We start from the raw sequence: 23,878 nt of genomic DNA, 5'->3' as shown, positions 1-23,878 counted from the left end.
GGGATATGTGCCCTCCCTCAATAAAACCCACCCTCTGTTTACAACTTAACTTTTGTTGTTGTAAAACTTTGTAGATCATCAAAGATATGGTTTACGCTTTGATGATCTATGCTGTAAAATATGGCTAGCCTAGCGCATGCGCACTCACATATCCCTCCGTTCCTGTAAACTGCATCATGGAATTCTACACAAACTTCGACTTGGTAAGTACTCGTTTATGTTTTGAATTATAACTTATTCGACTTTACTTTTCTTTCTCTCTCTCAGAAACTCAAGTTCATCTCAGCATACTCGAAAATGAGCTTGTAAAACCTGAACCACAAACTTCAAACTGAAGAGGTAACACTGATTGTCGAGTGCCCAATCTTCAGGCACAAAGCAGTGCTTGAGCTAGTTCCAGCTCTCCACAAGACATCCATGATCCAGTGACATGCCCAATGGCTGCTAACAGGCTACTACGTGGCCAGTGGCCAGTATCTCTACTGGTCATTGCGGTGTTCTTAGTGGTTTTCTCAGTGTGTGACATTGCTGATGCCAGAGATCGGTCTGAGGGTCAGGTTCGGCGTCGGAAGATTCTGTTGGATGGAGAGTACCGGCGGAGCTATCAACAAATTGTTCAGCAATCCCGGCTGCAAAAAAGCAAGTCCCCCAACATTGTTCTGATCATAACTGATGACCAGGATGTGTTATTAGGTGAGTTTGTTTTGAAGTTGTTTTTGGGGAGCGCGTGTGTGTCTGTATGTGTGTGTGTGTGATTGTGTGTATTCCCAAAAATGAATACATTGCTATATGCCTGTAAGTACATGTATGCCTTCAAATAGTATATAAATAAATCATATGATTGAATTTAGTGTATGATTGGTTGAATTCTTGGGTGAATAATGAAAATAGCTGTGTGCAGTGCAGAAATTAAGAACAATGTTCAATATAATTATATACCTAGTAATAATATTGCTTCAAACATATAATATGTGGATTAATGTTATGGCATTGTGATCAACTCCACCCTGTTATGCAGGCATACATACAGAATGTAGGCAGACATTGACATCTATACACACACACAGACAAACATAACCACACATACATGTATACACTCACAAATATTCAATCTTACAGATCTATACACAAATCCCTGGCAAATTATCGACCTCTTGAAAAGTCAAACTTTCCAACTGTGATTGCCACAACCAGTGGATACAAATTCAGATTGGTTGACGCGCTCGCCTTGTATCAGTCAGTGATCTGAAAATTGTTCGGTCATTGACAAAAAAACGACCATTCTCTTCATGAATGTTACTTTTCCTTGTCACAGTGCTTTATGGTCTTATAATTCTCCCCACACATAGGATCATTGAAATGTATGCAAAAACTGGACTAGTTCTTCATTCTCTGATAACTTTTCACTCGCAGGATCGTTGAAAGTCATGCAAAAACTGCACTAGTAGTAGTACTGGATTGTCTTATCATTTTTGTCACTTACAGGATCGTTGAAAGTCATGCCCAAACTGCAGCGGTACATGATCGACCGAGGAGCGTACTTCAATAACTCCTTTACTTCCACACCAATGTGCTGTCCGTCGCGGAGCTCCATGCTGACGGGGCTGTACGTCCACAACCACAATGTCTTCACCAACAACGACAACTGCTCCTCCTCTCAGTGGGTTCGCGATCATGAGCCATACACCTTTGCCCCCTACCTGCAGAAGGCCGGCTATAAGACAGGTAAGGAGGCAGCCACTGTGTCAGTTTTTTGTTTTACTTCTCCTGGTTTGTTAGTGTTACTGTTAGCAAGGGTAGCATGTCTGAGTTTTTGTTGCACGCAATGTAAGATACAGTTGTACCTATAATGTAAGGTCCCTCGAATGAGAGGTCGCTTCCTGATAAAAGGGCATATTTCCTTGTCGCCTGTTCTTCCAACTTCCCTGAAAGTAATCTCGAGCTCTGCCTAAAAGTTCACATGCTTCCAGATGATCTTATGCTATCGATGACCCAAGTCTGGTTGATCTTGTTAAGATCATGCCCAGGTCAATAAGCAGAACTTTTTCATTTTCTTAAATGTTTATGCAGCTAGAGTACCAGATAATGTCTGAGTCATATAATGTAAGACGAAGGTGAGTCGTATGAGCAGTCACTTTTTTTGAAGACCTAATGAATTAGTCTGTAAACTCACGTCCATGCATTTTGCAGCCCCATCCCTCTTAAAGGTGGTCGTCTACATTTTTGCTTTTTTTCAATAATCTTATGGTTAGATTTTGCTAAAAAGTTATGTCAGATGATGAATGAACCATGGGGGAAAAAGTTATAGAAAAAAAAGTATATATATGTAAAAAAAAGATTTTATTTTTGATTAGCGTGACTCACGCTTCCAATATTTTGTTTTCTGTTTGCTGAGAACATGTGCTTTGCCTAAAAATACTGACCAATCAAATTCATGTCACTATGCTTATTGCCACGCCCAAACAAGTGCAGCAACAGTTTGACACTGGAGCGCTGTCCACGCTTTTTTTAAACGCACGAAATGCACAGGATTTAAGAGGAGAGTTGCGCTTGGCATTTTCCAATACTATGCTGGAATACTACAATGAATTTTCAAACGGCTACACTGGATTCGTCTTTCCTGATCGAAAGGGGGTGTATTGTTGATATTTGTAGATAATAGACTCTGGATTTTAATGGTCAAATGGCGATTTCGGTATAAAAATGTAGACAAGGACCTTTAATCTTAATTTTCAAAGATTTTTGACAGTCTTAAAAGGACATCTGTTGCTGCTAGCTTTCATCGAACGCAGAAGAAGAAGAAGAAGCTGCTAGCTTTCGACTGGGAGGAAGCAACCCGACAATGATAAATGAAAATGAAAAGAAAAAAAAACTCAGGTGGTTCCACTGTACTGTGTTTTTTGCACAGGGTATTTCGGCAAGTACCTCAACAAGTACAACGGGACCTACACTCCGGCGGGGTGGGACAAGTGGATAGGCTTGGTGAGAAACTCGCGCTTTTACAACTACACCATGAGCTATGGGGGACAGCTGCAGAAACACTACGACAATTACTACCAGGATTACCTCACCGATCTCATTGCCAACGACAGCGTGGCGTACTTCAAACGCTCCAAGAGACTTGACCGCACCAAGTGAGTGGATGGTTTGCTAGAAGGGTTTCTTTGGTGCAGCTGATATGAGAAGGTTTCCGTCCAAACCATCTATACCTCACGTGCCAGATTGTTTGAGATGTGTAGGGCATTGCTTGTACTATAATTGGTGGAATCACTAGTTTAGACTGAGAGTATGCGCTTTGAATCGCAAAATTCTTTTAGCGCTTCAAGATTATTGAGGCCACTTTTATTTTCATAAATAATTTGGGCCGCTTCATTTGCGTGATTGAGAGAGAGAGAGAGTCACTAAAGCCATGCCGATTAACTATAGATGTCATGAGTATTAAAACGTATTTTTTTGCATTTATTAATTTCAATAATTTTGCAGACCAGTGATGATGGTGTTAAGTGTGCCAGCTCCACACGGACCGGAAGATGCAGCCCCTCAGTACCAACACATGTTCGTCAACAATACTGACCACAGGTGAATATTTTAATAAAGGTACCGTTTTTTCCCGTGTAAACTATCATGTTAAACCACTGCAGGCCTGTCCAGGCCCTTACTTGCTGGAAAAGCATCCTTTTCCTTAAAGGCACAGTGCAGCTCACAGCCTTCGTTTTGTGTTTTTGTTGCAGCTGAGTGCATTTACAGTTCAAAAATCCTATGGTAGTAAAACAAACCCAAAACTACCCAACGACGACATCTGTAAAAGCTCGACAGTTTCTTGTTCACACGAGTGCATAAATTAACCTAGTTATTACGTTGGTGTTTGGTCGGAGTTCGATTCAACTGAGTGATTCCGGCCTCCATTTTGTTTTACACAAACTCATGATGACGTACGTCTGACATAGTTTGCTTAGTGACGTGTCTTTTTGTGCATGATGTGGTGATCTACCTGATCTAAATTTAGATCCAAAAATAGGCCTAGACCAGCCGTGTCCGAGTACAAAATTAATTTGTAAAAAAATCGCAGTTCTTGACTCTTTGGGTGCAAGTCAATGAAACTTGGTAGTTCTTCTAACGGATAGCTGCCTGAGGTATGACTAAAAGCCCCAGGGGCTCCGTGCACCTGGATTTGACAAGTTCAGTACCTTTAAACAAATAACACATGATAATAGCCTGGCTGGTTCATGCACAGATTCAGAATATTTTGCTGCATTAATTTGGCAGTTTGACAAAGATGTCACTTATAAATAAAATTAATTGGAAAAAAAATCCTACTGTGTACAGAAAACTGGCAGGCTGTAGAGTTTAGGTGTGCGTCCAAGTGGAAGGCTGCTCTTAATCCTACTGTGTACAGAAAACTGGCAGGCTGTAGAGTTTAGGTGTGTGTCCAAGTGGAAGGCTGCTCTTAATCCTACTGTGTACAGAAAACTGGCAGGCTGTAGAGTTTAGGTGTGTGTCCAAGTGGAAGGCTGCTCTAAATCCTACTGTGTACAGAAAACTGGCAGGCTGTAGAGTTTAGGTGTGTGTCCAAGTGGAAGGCTGCTCTTAATCCTACTGTGTACAGAAAACTGGCAGGCTGTAGAGTTTAGGTGTGTGTCCAAGTGGAAGGCTGCTCTTAATCCTACTGTGTACAGAAAACTGGCAGGCTGTAGAGTTTAGGTGTGTGTCCAAGTGGAAGGCTGCTCTAAATCCTACTGTGTACAGAAAACTGGCAGGCTGTAGAGTTTAGGTGTGTGTCCAAGTGGAAGGCTGCTCTAAATCCTACTGTGTACAGAAAACTGGCAGGCTGTAGAGTTTAGGTGTGTGTCCAAGTGGAAGGCTGCTCTTAATCCTACTGTGTACAGAAAACTGGCAGGCTGTAGAGTTTAGGTGTGTGTCCAAGTGGAAGGCTGCTCTTAATCCTACTGTGTACAGAAAACTGGCAGGCTGTAGAGTTTAGGTGTGTGTCCAAGTGGAAGGCTGCTCTTAATCCTACTGTGTACAGAAAACTGGCAGGCTGTAGAGTTTAGGTGTGTGTCCAAGTGGAAGGCTGCTCTTAATCCTACTGTGTACAGAAAACTGGCAGGCTGTAGAGTTTAGGTGTGTGTCCAAGTGGAAGGCTGCTCTTAATCCCATGTGAAAGTCAGGACAGATAGGCGATAGTACACAGGGTTCCGCCCCCCGCGGGTTCCCATATTGGTTGGTGCGAGAAAGAATTTACTCGATGCTCCCCAGCATGTCGTAAGAGGCGACTAACGGATTCTGTTTCTCCTTTTACCCTTGTTAAGTGTTTCTTGTATAGAATATAGTCCATTTTTGTAAAGATTTTTGTCAAGCAGTATGTAAGAAATGTTAAGTCCTTTGTACTGGAAACTTGCATTCTCCCAGTAAGGTCATATATTGTACTACATTGCAAGCCCCTGGAGCAAATTTTTGATTAGTGCTTTTGTGAACAAGAAACAATTGACAAGTGGCTCTATCCCATCACCCCCCTTCCCTCCGTCGCGATATAACCTTGAACGGTTGAAAACGACGTTAAACACCAAATAAAGAAAGAACACAGGGTTCCACATCACGTAGAATTAAGGGTATAATACCCTCTGACCCTCCAAATCACGTACGAGATGCTCTCTGAAGAGGTATAAATTTATACGTAACTGTTTTCTTCCAAATAGGTAAAAAAAACGTACGAGTCAAACGCTGAAAGGGTATAGCCTTTGCTAGTTTACAAGCAACAGCATGCAGGCCGCCTGCTCTACTGAGACCACTAAAGTACACGCCGTGTTCGTGCCACTCCTCTGTCGACACTGGCACGCCGTGAAGCAGAGGTTGCCTCCCTTGTCCTCAAACTGCGCGATATCTTTAAACTGATCATCTCGATGGCACTGTTCGCTTTAGCCTATCCTGTGCTGTCGCCTGCTCAAAATAATGCCTCGCAAAACGAAAGAACAAAAAAATGTATTTTTAACAAGTAAAATGACTATTTCTAAGAATACTCACCTCAATTTAACTATAAGGAGTTACCCTACTTATGAGTATCAGACTGAGTAGCACCTTGCAACCAATAAATGTTCAAGGTTGCTAACTCTTGGCTACTTCGCCAGTGCGCCATTTGTGGGAGTAGTCTCCCCTACCGGCAGTGACCCTCCACGCATGCGCACCATACTCCCTCAGTTCAATTCGAGCTGTTAAGTCAATTGCGGGGAAGGCGGGAGGGTCTGTGGTTAAATTGAGGTGAGTATTCTTAGAAATAGTCATTTTACTTGTAAAAAATACATATTTCTTTCGAATACATCACCTCAATTTAACTATAAGGAGAATAGATAAAAGGACGGGGGGTGACTTACCCTGTCACTCTATTGACTCCTAATCCGACTCAGTTGTTTGACAAACAAACAAACCAGCATCCGCTCCAGATGTGACTGGAAGAAAAGGCAGATATAAGCGGACTGAGTAGCGAGAATCACTGAGTCGGATGAGTGACCAGCTGTGCAGCTGAAATCGCGCCGACTCGACTGAGAGTGGGGCGATCCTGGGAGAGATCTCTCAGGTAGAATTTCCCAAAAGTAGAACTTGATTTCCACCCCACTGCTTGGATGATCTCGCTGACCGCTATGTTCCTGTCAAAGGCCAGGCTTGCCGCTATGGCTCTGACGTCATGAGCCTTAGGACGTGAGGGTCCTGGTAGTGGAATGCTAGCATCCCTGTAAGCTGATCTGATGACTGTCCGCAGCCATGAAGAGATGGTTTGAGGGGAAGTCCGAGGTCGAGATTCAGCAAATGACAGGAAAAGCTGCTGGGAGGAGTCTCGTAGAGATCTGGTCCTCTCCAGGTAGATAGACAAGGCTCTCACAGGGTCATGGAGATGATCAGGAGAGCTCTGATTGACTGGAAGCGGCTTGATAACGATCGACTGGTTGCCTGTCGTAGGTAGCCTATTCTTAGCTACAAATCCTGCTTCAGTTAGTAATAGGACTGACCCATCATTCCTGAATTGAAGGTGATTTGCATCCGCTGCCAAGGCGTGTATCTCACTAACTCTAGCTGCCGAAGCCAGTGCTGTCAAGAAGCACGTCTTGAGAGTAAGGGAACGCAGGGTTGCTACCTGTAAAGGTTCGAAAGAAGCTGAATCTAGCCATTTTAAGACTAGCCCAATATCCCAAGATGGGAACAAGACTCTGGTTCTAGGTCTAGATCTCTCGAAATTGGCCAGTAGGTCTGATAGATCTTTGTCTCTGCCTACTTCAAATCCCCCGTGATGCCTGTAAGTGTCAGAGATCATTGATCTGTAGCCTTTTATGGTTATAGGTGCCAGATTCCTTTCTTCAAACAGCCAAAGGAAGAAATCAGCGAGATGGTGAGGTAAGAGGCAGAGTGGGTCCAGTGATCTTCTATCACACCAATTGGAGAAGACTTTCCATTTTCCTTCATACACCTTTAAGGTGGAGGGCCTTCGTGCCGTAGCAATTCTCTCCAAGATGGGTTCACTGAATCTTCTGCTGCGGAGAGCGGTCCTAATAGAGTCCAAGCGTGAAGCTTGAGGCACGCTGGGTCCTGGTGATATATCCCGGACCTTGGTTGCCTGAGAAGATCCGGTCTCTCCGGCAGTTTTATGGGGGGAGCTGTTGCCAGGTCCAGGAGAAGGGATATCCACGATCTGTTCCAGTTGAGGGGAGCGATCAGGATGATTTGGCACGTTGTTTCTGCGATTTTCTGCAGTACCTTTGGTAGCAGGACCGAGGGGGGAAAGGCATAGGCATACATGTTCGTCCAGTCCAGACTGAGGGCATCTACGGCTATAGCTAGAGGATCCGGTACCGGTGAGACAAAAGTCTGTACCTTGTGGTTCCACCGTGTGGCAAACAGGTCTACGTGTGGAGTCCCCATGGACCGTGTGATCTCCGTGAAGACGTGCGGGTGGAGCGACCACTCCGTGTGGATCACTTGACCTTTTCTGGAGAGTGTGTCCGCCAGTACGTTTAGCCTCCCGGGGATGTGTCTCACTGTCAGGTCTATGTGGTAATCTCTGCACCAGAGTAGTATCTCCCTGACAAGATTGGTGAGTTCTCTGGAGTGGGTTCCACCCTGGTTGCGAATGTATGCCACCACTGTCGAGTTGTCTGACAAGACGAGAACCGGCGAGCCCCTGAGGAGCGCTGTCCAGTGGAGGAGGGCTTTCCATACCGCTCGGAGTTCTAGGAGATTGATGTGAGCCAAGGCCTCCTGTCTCGACCAGATACCGTGAGTCTCCTGGAAATCTGGGAGAAGATGGGCCCCCCAGCCCTCTATGCTCGCATCGCAACATAGCGAGAGCGAAGGCGACAGCCTTTTGAGCGGTACTCCTAGCTCCAGCCATGATTTGTTCGTCCAAACTTCGAGCGCCTGTGCCAGGTTGCTCGAGATGGGAATCAGTACATCCAGGTCCTCTGAGCTCTGCGTCCAGGCATCTGTGAGAGCATACTGGATGGGTCTGAGAAAGATCCTGCCCAATTCCAGGAGGTCTGAGGCCGCGTTGAGCAGGCCTATGAGGCTGAGGAAGCTCCTTGCCGACATGTTTTCCAAACTCAGTGTGGAATTGATGGTGTTGATGATCTTGTCCACCCGTTTGGGGGGCAGGGAAACCCTGTTCTCTGCTGTCCTGAACAGCATACCTAGGTGGGTGAAGGTTTGGGAAGGCTCTAGGTCTGATTTCTCCAAGTTGATCATCCAACCCAGTTTCTGCAGCAGCAAGATCAGAGACTGTAGATCCTTTCTGAGGACGGCTGGGGACTGATGTCTTTGAAGTATGTCGTCCAGGTAGTTTGAAGTGACTGCCTGTGCTTGGTGGCGGTGAATGGCAATCACCTCGTCCATAAGACGTGTGAAGGCCCAAGGGCTGAGGTTGAGACCGAAAGGTAGTGCTCTGAAAGAGAAGACTTGGCCGTTTATGGCAAAGCGAAGGTATTTCCTGGACGCTTTGTGTATTGGTACGTGAAGGTACGCGTCGGACAAGTCTAGGCTGACCCCATAATCGTTTGGTCTCACCGCGTTGCGAACCGTTTTGGTTGTCTCCATCTTGAAGTGTGGAGCGTTGATGAATTTGTTCAGAGAGCTGAGGTCGATAACTGGTCTCCATTGTCCGTTGGGTTTTAGAACGACAAACAGGGTTGAGTAAAAGGCTGGAGAACTTACCTTGTTTACTAGGAAAACAGCTTTCTTGAGTACCAGTGATTGTACCTCGTTGAGGAGGGCCTTTGCTTTCTCTGGATTGTTGGAGACTTTGGTAAAGACGGGGCATGTGGTCAGGGGGGGGTGAGAGGTGAACGATATTCTGAGGCCTTCTGTCACCGTTTGAATTACCCATGCGTCGGTTGACAGGGACTGCCAAACTGGGGCAAAAAGTTGAAGTCTTGCCCCTAGTGCGATGGGTGTACGGGAAGAAGGCTGAGGGGGAAGGGGGGGAAGGGGAGGAGCGCTGGGGTGAGAGTCATGGTCTACGAGCGCCAAACTTGGAGGAGGACCCTCCTCTAGTTCGACCCCCACGCTGCGGTGGCTGCCGCTGTCCTCCTCTCTGTGAGCGTTGAAAGCCCTGCTTCCCACGCCTTCTCGTGTAGAAATCTCTGTTTCCCGTTGCCCGGCGGTCTTTACGAAAGGGCTGTCTCTGTGTAGACTGCTTGGCTGTTGTTGCTTCTTTGGTGAGTGCCTCCTTCATCTTTGCCACTTGTCCTCCAAAGAGGAGCGAGTTGCCGATCGGGCCGGCTCGTAAGGCAAACTTGGTGGCTGGGGTTGCCTTCAGGCGCTCCATAAGCGTGTCTCTCTCGATGAGTTGCATATCACCAATCAGCTGGAGCAGTCCCGCCAGTAAGTTGAGTGATGAATTATTCAACCCAAAGGTGAGGCGGTTGACAGCAACTGTGTCCGTCAGAGAGCTGTTCCTTAAAAGCGTTCCAAGTGCGTTGGAAGCTAGTTCATTGAACGAGGCAGCTTGAACAAGTTGACGCAGGATCCTAGTGAAGTGCTCCCAAGTTCTCTTAGGTAAGACCTGATCCTTAGGTTGACGTTGTACCCCAAAGAATTCTAATTCTCTCTCCGTTTCTGGATTTGTACTGGAGAAAGGGGCATCGGGAGTCTCATACCAGGTCTTCTTGTATTCGACCTCTGTCACGAAGGCTGGTAGCACCGCTTCCGGCTTGTGGGCTGGTCCCGAGAGATGGTTATTAATTTTCTCCAAGATGAGTGCTGCTTGGTTCGACAGAGGGAAGGAGCTGGTTTTTTCTTCCTGTTCGGTGAGAAGGGAAGGCTTAATGGCAGAATTCTTCTTTGCGACCTGTGGAGCAAAGGCCTCTTCAGAAAGAATGCGAAGAATCTCAGCCTTGCACCCCTGCATCAGCCCATCGGTGGTTTTGGTGGGTTCCGGCTCCGATGTCCAGGTGTTTATGTTAGAAGTTGGGGACCTCTCTCTCCAATCGGAGAGGGTTGACCTACGAGAAGGTGAGTCGCCTCTCCTGAAATTCCGTATGGGTGAAAAGGAGCGGCTGTGAGAACGACGGAAGTCAAACGAAGTCCGTTCGTTGTACCAGGAACGTCGCGTATGTGGAGATCTGGAACGTTGACGTTCTGAACTGGGACGCCGGCTTGCTTCCCTAGATAGCCTGTAATAGTCCACGTGAGTCTCCTCAGCATGTTGATTTTGGGCGTGGGAGTGTCGGCGATCATCGCGTGAAAGGCGACTGTCTGCCCTGGAGCGACGCCTGCTATCCCTGGAGGGACCTTGCTCTCCTCTGTGTCGGCTCTGTTCCTGCGAGCGTCCTGTCTCCCTTGAATGACATGAGCTGACCCGAGGTCTCTGACTGGCTGAAGGAGAACGAGACGAACGGCGACTGCGAGGAGAGTGGCGCCGTTCCGTAGACCGTGGACTGCGGGAACGTCTGTCTCTGGAGGACGGGCTGTCGCATCTACGCTCGCGTGAAGGAGGCCTGGTAATTGTGGCAGCTGGAACAGTTGTCCGGCGTGGTAGGACCGCTGAGCTTGTCCGATGATGCGTGGCAGTCAAGGACTTGTCAGCTCTCTTGCGATATCCCGAGAGTCGTGAAGAAGCAGAAATAAGGGACAGTACTTCCGACGGGGTGTTTCTCGTGTCCTTAAGGGGCCTTAAGGAGAGTAGATCTTTCCATGCTTCCAGAGGCCAGGACTGGCAGAGATCACATGGTGCTGAGCTGTGACACCCTGTGCAGCGAGCACAAGTGTCATGGTTATCCTCACACCAAGTGGGCTTCTTGCATTTGACACAGATGCGAGACATCTGTAACAGACTAAGTGACGTTATAATGTCTGTCTTGACAATGCTATAGTGCCTCTTAGCTTTATGAGGTTAGGCAATATCCATATATAGTTGTTATATGACAGGTAAGAAAAAATATTCAGTGAGACAACCTGAATATTCTAAGTCAAGTCCAAGGCTATTGGAAAGAGGTTGAAGGTGTGGCAGAGCCAGAAAAGGTACCCAGTAACCTTACCTTCTATACCTGTTATGCCCGCAAAGGCACAAACAACCACAACCCCTAAAAAAAAATAAAAAAAATGTTTTTATTTATTTATTTTTTTTTTAAAATTTATATATATATATATATATATATAACCTGACATATAGACAAAAAACCCTATAATATGCATGTACCAGATCCTGAAAGGTAGTGGTGTGTGAGATCTTAGGACAGCTCAAAGGTTCTTTAGCAAAGTTGCATCTCAGTGGAGACACGTGCTACGGCCGCCATTTTGTTTACGGCCGCCATTTTGAATCCACAAGGTAGGTGTTACTTTCATATGTTCGTGAGTTGGTTAACAGCAGAGGCTGGCTGTACTTTCCGTTCTGTAAAACAGCGGTTCGATATATAAACGTCTTCTGTGAAGAACAGCCCTTCTCTACTGAAAGAGAATTATTCTTGCTAAGAGTAAGAATAAAGTAGATACAACACATGAATGCCGCATGGCCTGTGTAACTGTATTGGACGAAAACGTCCGAGTTTGGTACCCGCGTGACAGAGAAAAACATCCCTCTGTTGTGCGTCCAATTGATCAACTGTGTGATAATTTATATAGAATAGGAAAGGAATACCCACAGTTTGAAGTCTTGAAGAAGACTAACCAAAAAATACCGTTTGTAAAAACAATCCACGGTAATTCGTCAGTATACGTCTGTACTCGTAGTAGCGAGAATTTGAACTGAGGGAGTATGGTGCGCATGCGTGGAGGGTCACTGCCGGTAGGGGAGACTACTCCCACAAATGGCGCACTGGCGAAGTAGCCAAGAGTTAGCAACCTTGAACATTTATTGGTTGCAAGGTGCTACTCAGTCTGATACTCATAAGTAGGGTAACTCCTTATAGTTAAATTGAGGTGATGTATTCGAAAGAAATATACATTTCATGGATACACCGATTGTCACTCATACCCTGTGAAAAATCTGGAAGGGGTATAAAAACCCTTTACTTTTTTTCGTGAAAGGGTATGAATACCCTTGACTTTTGGGGTTGTGTGGAACCCTGGTACACAATGTTGAGTTTACACCTGGGGGGGGGGGGGGGGGGGGGGGGTGTCTGGTGGTGGTGGTGGTGGTGGTGGTTGGGTGACGGTCTGTCTGCAAACAAATGATTAAAATCTGTTCATTTTTGATTTTAAGACTAAATGCTGCTAGCTGTATGATGTTGTCAGTCTATGTATAGATTGAGCGATAATCCGTACTGTGTTCATTTACTTTTTTTATTTTTTATTTACAGAACGCCGAGCTGGAACATTGCCCCAAATGTAGACAAACAGTGGTTGTTACGCCGCACAGACCCCATGACCCCACAATACAAAATCTTCACAGACCTGCTGCAGAGGCGACGTTTACAGACGCTACAGTCAGTTGACGACCTGGTGGAAAAGGTAAGACTTTTTTTTATACATATGCTATTAAAGGCACAATCTTTTCCATGTTATCAGTCCAACCATCTCAGATTTTGGTTTGTTTGTTTGCTTAACGCCCAGCCGAACACGAAGGGCCATATCAGGGCGGTGCTGCTTTGACATTTAACGTGCGCCACACACAAGACAGAAGTCGCACCACAGGCTTCATGTCTCACCCAGTCACATTATTCTGACACCGGACCAACCAGTCCTAGCACTAACCCCATAATGCCAGACGCCAGGCGGAGCAGCCACTAGATTGCCAATTTTAAAGTCTTAGGTATTACCCGGCCAGGGTTCGAACCCACGACAGTGATGGCGCTAATATGTTTTCAAACTGGTACACAAACTTTTATGATGAAAACTATCCAGAAAAAAAAGGTAGGCTGGTCATTGGAACCAGTTAGAGTCCAACTCAGAGTACTGGTTTTGTTGTCTTACCAGTGAAAAAACCCCGTAGTTCTTAATATCAACCGGTAGGTTATACCGGCAGCCAATTATTTTCCGGTATTTTCTAATTTCAACCGGTAAAATACCGTTAATTACCGGTTAACGCCAATACTGCACGACCTCCCGATCACGGGGCGGACGCCTTACCACTAGGCCAACCGTGCCGGTACCATCTCAGATATGGCCTTTTTACGTGGGATTAGACCGTCTCCTACTTGGACACATACCAAAAATCAACATCCTGATTGCTACCTGTGTAGGGTGGGCATTTTTGGATGAAATAACTTTCCTGATTAATACTAGTGTCGGTTAAGGCCACACAAAAAAATAGTCTGTTTACGGTATCCCGACCGACCCTATTTTTTCGCGCGACCCAAGACTTTTTTGGCATTTGGGGGGGGAAAAAAAAGAAGTTATTTTTGGGCAAAATAACTTAAAACAAGAGGCGAAGCCTTCAAGGCTCACGAAAGAAATCGACAAACAGTAACACAAACTCAATCACTCTGTCACATATACACACACACAGTAAGCATAGGTGACACTGTGCAAGAGTGCGAGACACTAGATCTAGATCTGTCTGTCTGTAGCCTACTTACGGGGACACGACTGCCAGATCGACACTGCGCAGACACTGGAAACACGCTGTGCAGATTAACCTGTAGGAAATCTCCTTTGGTATCTTCCTTATCTATTTTTCTGGAGCTACGAAACCGAACAATCTGAAAACGTCTTCTCCGAATCGGCGAACTGCAGCTCGGTGATGACTGTATATACCACAATCCTTCACGCGATCTGACCTAACCTTGACCCCTGACCTGGTCTACATACCACACACGACACAAACCAGTCACCTGTGTTTACCCCCCCCCCCCCCCCCCCAACAAAAAAAAAAACCACCACCCGTTTTCTTTGGATACACACTTTAACTACATACGTGCCGACGAAATGTTGATCATTGCTTCAATACTTTGAAGCTGTTGCTTGGATAATAACCAGGTAAAATTAGTATTTCGGTGTTCAGTCAAATGTTAAAGTTTCTACCACAGACATACATACAAACGCACGCACGCACGCATGCACAGACAGACAAAAGTTAGCATCGCATAGGCTACACTCACGTGAGCCAAATATGGGTTTTTTGAGGGGGAAAAAAAAAATCTGACCTAACCACCCTATTTTTTTGGCCTATGTTACCGTAAACAGACTATTTTTTTTTTGGCCAAGGCCTCGATCTTTGGTCTTTGACGCATACTTTTTTTTTAATCTGACGCTAAATTTTGTCTGATCCTTCGCTAGTCGACCGTGCATTAGCTTTGATATGTAGATCTTCTGACCATTATATTTTCTGCTTTGGACACAAAGCCAGGGCAACTGGACCTACAGTCGAGATCATTTAACCTGAAAAACGATAAGCCGAAAAAAACCATTACGCGAAAGGTGTTGTCAGTCCCAATCATACCCTTCATAAACCCTTCTAAAAAAACCATCATAACGCGAAATAAAACGATCTGAGACTCACGCAAAAAACGTTTACACGAAGCCGATTCTCGGTCTCTTGCACCACCAAACAACTGGTTTTTTTCAACTTGTAGCTTCCAAAGCGAGAAGTGTTCACGTGTTTGCACGGCCCATTGAAAGAAAGAATGAAATGGTCGACGTAAACTTAGACTTTATCACAAAGTCGGTACAGCTCTCTTGTGGTGTTTGCTTCTTGCGCGTGCATATTCTTCCCGATAATTCCATAATCTCTCACTTTAGAAATTGGAGCAGATGGCACACAAATGTCACGGTGTATCAAGATTCTGAAGCCACTTCCGAAAACACTCTACGGCTTACGCGCGTTTGCTCGGTTGGTCAGCACCGATCAACTCTGTTGAAGCGTTTATACTTAAAACGGGTATCTTCTATGCTTTAATCATTTCATCACTTCATTGGCCCGTCAAAACACGGAAAAAAGCGGCTTCCTTTGGAAATAGAGCCTTTTATTCGCTGTCAGAGAAATGTAGCGACCCGAAAGTCAGACTCCTGCGAAGTTAACAACAACAAGACGCGGGCTGTATTCTTACACAAAAGAGTACTTCCGTTCAAACCGAAAGCTGAAACCGAATCGCGTCAGCAGTTCAAACGAGTTCGCGAACATTGCTGCTAGTAAACCGATTTCAAAATAGTTTGATCATTTTCGTTATCGCGAAAAAACGTTAACTCAAAAAAATATTGGTCCCTTTCATTTCGTGTAAAGCGATCTCGACTGTATACATGTCTTCAATCCAGGTCCAACTGATGTTTTGTCTTCTGAGGCCGGGAACATCCCTCTACTTGTCCTGTTTAAAGAGATGGCTGTACATGATGTGTGGTGTGGCACAGTGTGTGTGTGTGTGTGTGTGTGTGTGTGTGTGTGTGTGTGTGTGTGTGTGTGTGTGTGTGTGTGTGTTTGTGTGTGTGTGTAAGTTGAGATCTTCCCATGTTGATTGTACATGATTTATTGTGTGTTGTCTATCTATGACTATGTGTTGTTGTAAGTTTATTGTTTTGCTGGAATGTATATATGTATTTGATTTTATGTTATGTTAAATAGTAATATGTAATGCGCGGAGAGCATATCGCATAGATTTCTGTGGTATGAGCGATATCATTATTATTATTATTTTTATTGTCTGCATGTTGGATTCAGGTTTACTATGAGCTGACCATGCTAGACGAGCTGGACAACACATACATCATATACACTTCTGACCACGGCTACCATCTCGGTCAGTTTGGCCTCATCAAGGGAAAGTCGTTAGCCTATGACTTTGACACTCGCGTCCCTCTCATCGTCTCTGGTCCTGGCGTCAAGCCTGGCATAAGGTGACTGTGTGTGTGTGTGTTCTTGCGTGTGGTGAGTGTGGGGATGGGGGGTTGGTGAGAGTGAGAGGAAGCAAGAGAGAGAGAGAGTGTGTGTGTGTGTGTGTGTGTGTGTGTGTGTGTGTGTGAGAGAGAGAGACAGAGGGAGTGTGTTTGAGAGATTGTGTGAGAAAGAGCATGCGTTTGTGCTTGGTGATGTGAACTCAGAAAGTATGTTTTTATATAAATATATAGTTTCAGCCACTGTTATTAGTGACTGTTAAACTGAAATTAATGCTAACAGCAGGAACATCTTGAGCAATACATAATGACTGATTGTTTTTATTTTTTCTCAGAATTTCCAATTTAGCGGCCAACGTGGACTTGGCACCGACATTGTTGGACATGGGTGGCGTCCCAGTACCAGACCACATGGACGGTACTTCACTGCTGCCCCTCCTAAGGGCTTCGCAGGACCCTCAAAGGTCAGTACACAGTGGTGCAGAAATAAAAAAAACACCACAACAAACCTGTTTTGTCGACCTTACTCGAGTGGCACAGTGGTTAGAGCGCTTGCTTCTCACGCTGGAGGTTGTGGGTTCGTTCCCCACCCGGTGTGAACACAAACACCCAATTTTTCTGAGCGCTCTCAGTCCACCCAGCCACCCAGGGCCAGGGAGGGTGAGGAGTGGGCACCGCCCTCATAAAGCTGGCTTGAGATTAGTTGAGATCTCTAACTTCTCACTCCCCTACGACAAAAAATGATGCAGTGAAACTGAATTCCAGTTAAGGGGAGGCACTGGTGTTAAAAGTGATTTTTTTTGTTTCTTAACTCTTGGGTCAACAAATGTTTCAGAATTTAAGTACTCAGTCCATCTCCTGAGAAAATGAAAAAAAATAAAAATTTGGACCATCGGTTGCCATGGTAGCAATCCAAGATGGCCGCCAAACTGCCCCTTTTTAAAACCCTAAGGCTTTTTTAAAACTGCATGAAATTTTGTTTTGATGCTTGTTATTTATACTTTAGCACAATGCCGAGAAACTGATAGAGTCGTTTTTTGATATCTCAAGTCATTTAAAAAATATCAGTGATGAAAGTGAGTGATGTTGAGTTTCATGAAAAAACGCCCCCCAAAACGGTATAACTTCTCAATAAATATTTTTTTCAAGAAATCACTCTATCAGTTTCTGCAAAATAACACACTCAAGATGTATGCAAAGTTTCAACAACGCAAGTTCATAAGAAAAAAAGCCTTAGGCTTTTGAAGTGACAAAAAAGTAGTTTTGAGAAAATACACAAAACGCGAAGAAAATGTATTTTTTGTACACAAACGTTTATGAAACATGTAACAAAACAACACTAACAAAACAACAAGTCTTGCTTAGTTCCACAAAAAAACAGAAACTAAATTCAACAAAATTTAAAATAACAACACCCAGTGTTCTGCAAGCACCAAGGAAACTGTTCGAAGGTCACAATGATCAACTCTCATCCGTTATGTTCACGCTGCGTAAAGTATGCCCATCCATAACTCCCAACTTGTTATCAGTGAAGCCTTTTATCTTGGACCTCTTTTGGACTTGCTTTGAATAATCAGGGAGTCATATGACAGTGTCCTTTACTTTCTATACTACAATTATTTGGGTTGACTTCTGTGAATTGCCTTGCAATGCCATGGGTACTTTGGAAGCTCCTCTCCAGCTTCTGCATCTGTAGAGACAACATAAATTCAAAATTAATATATGTCTATGACAAACTCATATACTGCTATTCACATTTTCCCAACAATGACCCCCCCCCCCCCCCCCCCCTTACACACACATTTGAAAAAAGGTATTCTAATATTGTGATACATGGTAACACGATATTTGGGCGCATGCATATGTCAGTGCTGATAGTCAAGCAGTGAACAAAAAGATGTTGACAAATCATGTGAATGGTACTATTAGGCAGTGCTGATCTGGTTTACAGCTATTGCACATACATTGCATGCAGAAACCATATGGTCTGCATGGGACGTATGACCACAAGCAATGTTCACTCACTGGGCCATGTGAATGCATGTTTGTTTGAGCCACAAGAAAACTGTGATCACAGGAGCAAGCTATATATAATATGCTCGAGAAAATAAATGAGGAAAGAACAGATGTTTTGCCCCAACACTGACAAACCTTGTGACAACCAAGCTTCACAGTAGCAGCACATAACTGACTAAATTTGCATCCTATTCAGTTTCTTTGCATCAGGGTGTTGTTACTTAGATTCTGTTCTTCAGCATAAAACAGTCACACACACACACACACACACACACACACATAACCAAACAAATATATAAACTTCTACATGTTTGTCAAAAGAAGAAAAAAATACATACCTAGTCCTACTACCATCTTGCTTATCAGCTGCTTGGAATCTTCCCTGCTCTGCTTGGGCTAGTATTCACTGCACCAGATTTCCCAGGAGATGCAAGTTGCACCATGGCTGAACATAGTCATTTTTGTATTGATTGTTCTTTTTCTAAGCAGTTTATTTGCTTTTTTCAAGAGAAAAGATATAGGGTCTGCCTTCTCGTTGCCATAAATGGCAAACTCCGTGTTGTCCTTTTTGCCGTACGCATTCCGCTCCGCAACTCTAAAATAAGTCGTGGCTCAAAACACTCATGGCAACGTGCTTCAAACGTACACCACCGGTGGTGATTTCTTGCTCCATCTCAGCTGTTGCAAGGGAAGCAGCATAGTTTCCAGCCAATTTTCATTCTGGACGAAGAAGAATGCACAAACTTGATCTTCCGATTCGTTCGTAGCAATAGCAGACGACACTATCGACTCGCACTTTCTTTTTAAACTTCTGTCACGCCAGCCTCTGCAACTGATCTGATTTTAGTCGATAATTATCTCCTTTGCGTGTCAAGCACTGAAATCCGGGCAAAACGTGTGATAAACTGAAGTTTCCACAAAGATATCCAAGGAAAATCGCAGCTGTAGATGTTTCACATCGCCTTTGGCGAGACCTGGCGGAAATCAAGAATATTGCATTCTGGGAAGGCCGAATCGAACCGAACGAGACCGAGCATAAACGAAGTTTAATATCCGCGATTCGATTGGTCAGTAGACAAAAATGTTCACACGGAATCTCCCGGAATCTTCATCGGTTGTCTTCGGCTCATTGGAATGTCTTCTAGTTGCTGTTACTAACGGCGCGAAATCTGTAAACGGAAATTCCCGTTGTCCGCGGTATGAACTGATTGTAGCAAAGAAAAGACAACTCATTCCAGTCATGCTAACGTGACCACCGTTGACGATGTGTTTGACTCACATTCACCTCTCAAACATACGCATTTTTTTTGCTGTTTTGTGTTTGTTCAATACACAATTGCATACACATACATTGTTCATTTAGCCGTTTTGACCGTTTATGATTAATTCTGATCTAAAATCAGTACATCAGAGTAACCAGAAGAGGTTCAAAATCCAGAATCAGAAAGAAAACCGAAATGACCAGGGAACAAAAAAATCACTTTTTTCACTGTGGTGTCTGCCCTTAACTGGACTTATGTTGATGTTTGCAATTGATAACTGGGAACGGAAATATGGCACTGTATATTTATAGATATAATCATGGGTGAAAGTAGCCCGTCAATTGACTGAAATCCGTCAATCTGAAAATAAGTCTGACGGAAATTCCGTCAATCTGCAATTTTGAAGAAAAAAATTGTTTTTTAAAAAATTTTTTAAACCGAAACTACTTGCGGAACACGTTTTCGAACTGCTATAGTGAACCGGTTGCAGTGTGCCCGGGTTGGAATTCATGAAAGTAAAACTGTGTGTGATAAGTTTGGTGCTTGAAACTCAAGGGCTTTTCCTTGAGAACTTTGCACTATAAGTATAAGAGATGCTACTGCTTAGTTGCTACTTTGTGCAGTGCTACATCATGCTGTTTGCATGTGTGACATTCTGTTTCATCATTTATTTCAATGCCTGTCTGGCAATGTTTGCTTCTTATAATCAAATATTTCGAACTTTTATTTCAGTTGTTCAGTTGTTCACTTTCTATTTCATGTAGTATGGCTGTTGTCAATGTTAATTGTTGTCAATTGTGTCGTTGTGTTGGAAGATGCAAGTGTGAAAGGATACAATTACAAAAGAAAAATGATTACTTCTGTGAATTGTTTTGATTTTGTTTACCCTTTTTACCATATCATTAGAATCTGAAGGTATTTTTTTGACCTGCATGATAGTGTATCATTTGGCCAGGAAAGGCCACAAAATCACAATGAATAATGCAAAAATTCGTTTTCGGGTGGGGGGCGTTGCCCCCCTGGACCCCCTAACGGGGCCCTGCCCCGTACCCCGCCAGGGCCTGGGCGGCCCCTGGACCCCTGCCTCAAAAAAAATTCAGTCAATTTGATTTTCCTAGGTTTCACCCATGTATAATTATGGTGCAATGACATACTGTTTGAAAGAGATACATTCGAAATTGTGGAAACCTATCAAATCTTGTTTATGTATTGCAGATCAGACCACAAGGACTTTGTCAGACCTGACAAGCCGTGGAGAGACAGTATCCTGCTTGAAAGAGGGTAAGCAAATAGGAGGCTGTGTTTCTTGTTCTTTTTCCTCTTCGATCATGGGCTCAAACTCTCACGTTCACTCATGTTTTTTGCACTAGTGGGTTTTTACGTGTATGACTGTTTTTACCCGGCCATTTAGGCAGCCACGTGCCACTTTCGGAGGAAGCATGCTGGGTATTTTAATGTCTTATCCACTTGTCCACCGCACCGTCAGGGTTGTGTTTGTCGTGTTTGTTATATTTTTTGTTTGTTTGTTTATTCAATTGCTCCTTTCCTTTTGTATGCTATATGGGACAACATTAAGGTTAGTAATGTGTAGTACGGTGATGGCTGAATCAGTGAAAATTATACATTTTAGTGTTATCTTTGATCTCTCGAAAATGGCGTATGGCTGGCTACCCCCCGCGGGTTAGGGGGAGTCCCATATTGGTTGGGACGAGAAAGAATTTACCCGATGCTACCCAGCATGTCGTAAGAGGCGACTAACGGTTCTGTTTCTCCTTTTACCCTTGTTAAGTGTTTCTTGTATAGAATATAGTCAATGTTTGTAAAGATTTTAGTCAAGCACTATGTAAGAAATGTTAAGTCCTTTGTACTGAAAACTTGCATTCTCCCAGTAAGGTCATATATTGTACTACGTTGCAAGCCCCTGGAGCAATTTTTTGATTAGTGCTTTTGTGAACAAGAAACAATTAACAAGTGGCTCTATCCCATCTCCCCCCTTTCCCCTATCCCATCTCCCCCCTTTCCCCGTCGCGATATAACCTTGAATGGTTGAAAACGACGTTAAACACCAAATAAAGAAAGTAAAGAAAGAAAGTATGGCTGGCTAAATGACAGTCTGGTTTGGTACATGTATTTTGAAAGTTGTATTGATTAAAAAACCACACATTTCCAGTGCATGCTTATCTTCAAGCTGTCTGTTGTACAGGAAAGTGTCTGAAAAGATGCGAAAGATTCGAATGCGAGAAAAACACAACACTCTGATGCAGCAGAATCAGAATAATCTGCATCGCTATCTGCAACCCAAACAGAAGAAGGTTCTACGACAGTGCTCCAACCCCAAGAAAATGCTACTGCGTCCTTGTAAACCTAACCAGGTTAGCAGAATATGTTCTTGCGTTTAGAAATTTAGGTGTTTGTGTATGTGTACGTACACGTGTCGGTATCTGTCGATGTCTTGTCATGTATTAATGTTACCAGTACTTCTATTACAAAATGCTTTGACTTTGAGTTTTAGTAGCTAGGCTATTCTTTGATACAGCGCTTTGACAGAACCACTATTCATTGTTATAATTATGTGATGGATACTGTGTGCTTTTTGTGGCGTTGATGGTGACGATTGTGATTTCGGGGGAGGTCGGGAGGGAGCCTTATGATATTGTTGTTGTTTTGGGTGTAAATATGTGTGTGTGTGTGTGTGTGTGTTTGTGTGTGAGAGAGAGAGAGAGAGAGAGACAAGACAAGACAAAATCTTTATTATCGAGGGTAATAGATAAGCAAGAATATTGCTTTTTTACATCCAGCCCTCGCCCTAATAGAGAGAGAGAGAGAGAGAGAGAGAGAGAGAGAGAGAGAGAGAGAGAGAGAGAGAGAGAGAGAGAGAGAGAGAGAGAGAGAGAGAGAGAGAGAGAGAGAGAGAGAGAGAGAGAGAGAGAGAGAGAGAGAGAGAGAGAGAGAGAGAGAGAGAGAGAGAGAGAGAGAGTATACAATGAGTGTACATATGTGATGGACTCTCTGTTACTGTGGTCTAGAGTAATCAGCTTCTTATGTTTATATTTACCTTAGTTACAAGATCAGGATCCAGCCAATAAACCCATGTCATTTTTGACTCACATGCGAAGCAAAAGTGACGTCCGGAAAACTTTAACATTGGATATTTCTTGGACACTATTCAGTCTATCGGTACCAAATTTGGCAAGATGGTGTATGATGACAAGGCCCCAAAAAACATACATAGCATCTTGACCTTGCTTCAAGGTCAAGGTCGCAGGGGCCATAAATGTTGCCTAAAAAACAGCTATTTTTCACATTTTTCATATTTTCTCTGAAGTTTTTGAGATTCAATACCTCACCTATATATGATATATAGGGCAAAGTAAGCCCCATCTTTTGATACCAGTTTGGTTTACCTTGCTTCAAGGTCAAGGTCACAGGAGCTCTTCAAAGTTGGATTGTATACATATTTTGAAGTGACCTTGACCCTGAACTATGGAAGATAACTGTTTCAAACTTAAAAATTATGTGGGGCACATGTTATGCTTTCATCATGAGACACATTTGGTCACATATGATCAAGGTCAAGGTCACTTTGACCCTTATGAAATGTGACCAAAATAAGGTAGTGAACCACTAAAAGTGACCATATCTCATGGTAGAAAGAGCCAATAAGCACCATTGTACTTCCTATGTCTTGAATTAACAGCTTTGTGTTGCATGACCTTGGATGACCTTGACCTTGGGTCAAGGTCACATGTATTTTGGTAGGAAAAATGTGTAAAGCATGTGAGTCGTATGGGCTTTGCCCTTCTTGTTTCTTTAAAATATCATACACCCTTTTCACACAGAAATGGTACTGCGAAAAAGACCACAAGGGTCGAACCCGCCTGCACAAGTGTCGCCATTCCAACCGGGAGCGAAACTACAATGCCAACACAGTGCTGTACCAGAACGACCAACCCCAGACGTGCATGTGCCGGGATGGGAGGAAAGGTCTCAGAATCTACTCTTCATCGTCAGCACACACCTCTTTGTCGGGCGTTACATCTTCCATTCCTAGGAGACGCAGACGTCGACGTTTGCGTCAGCAGGAGAAAAGAAGTGAGGATAATTTATTGTTAAAAATGTTGTTTAGCTTGCGTGCATGCACACTCTTGCACATCACCGTGTGTGAGCATACATACATGCATGCAGCTTAGTAAAAATGATGTTTAGCCAGGAAGAAGAATGTTGCACATACATGCATGCAGCTTAGTAAAAATGATGTTTAGCCGGGAAGAAGAACATTAAATTACATATTCTTACTCCAATTCTCATAAATGCATTGACTTCAGTCTCACAATCACATGCTAGATGTCGAAAAACCA

At 43.9% G+C, this 23,878-nt stretch overlaps 1 protein-coding gene across 1 annotated transcript in view; it reads left to right on the top strand.

The window, feature by feature from the left end:
- The window catches only part of LOC138980226 (extracellular sulfatase Sulf-1-like), a 63,577-nt gene that overhangs the window by 13,430 nt on the left and 26,269 nt on the right, over positions 1–23,878 (top strand). The window contains exons 2-11 of the mRNA XM_070353065.1: positions 268–693; positions 1,486–1,725; positions 2,909–3,134; positions 3,484–3,579; positions 12,777–12,927; positions 16,070–16,245; positions 16,578–16,706; positions 20,736–20,801; positions 21,724–21,892; positions 23,360–23,612. Of these exons, the coding sequence (XP_070209166.1) occupies positions 438–693; positions 1,486–1,725; positions 2,909–3,134; positions 3,484–3,579; positions 12,777–12,927; positions 16,070–16,245; positions 16,578–16,706; positions 20,736–20,801; positions 21,724–21,892; positions 23,360–23,612 (1,762 nt within the window). The 5' untranslated portion in view covers positions 268–437. The remainder of the gene's footprint in view (positions 1–267; positions 694–1,485; positions 1,726–2,908; positions 3,135–3,483; positions 3,580–12,776; positions 12,928–16,069; positions 16,246–16,577; positions 16,707–20,735; positions 20,802–21,723; positions 21,893–23,359; positions 23,613–23,878) is intronic.

The sequence above is a fragment of the Littorina saxatilis genome, linkage group LG11 (genome assembly GCF_037325665.1).
Source record: "Littorina saxatilis isolate snail1 linkage group LG11, US_GU_Lsax_2.0, whole genome shotgun sequence".
NCBI lineage: Eukaryota > Metazoa > Mollusca > Gastropoda > Littorinimorpha > Littorinidae > Littorina > Littorina saxatilis.
The sequence above is the reverse complement of the archived record's forward strand: the minus strand, read 5'-3'. Positions and strand labels throughout refer to the sequence as shown.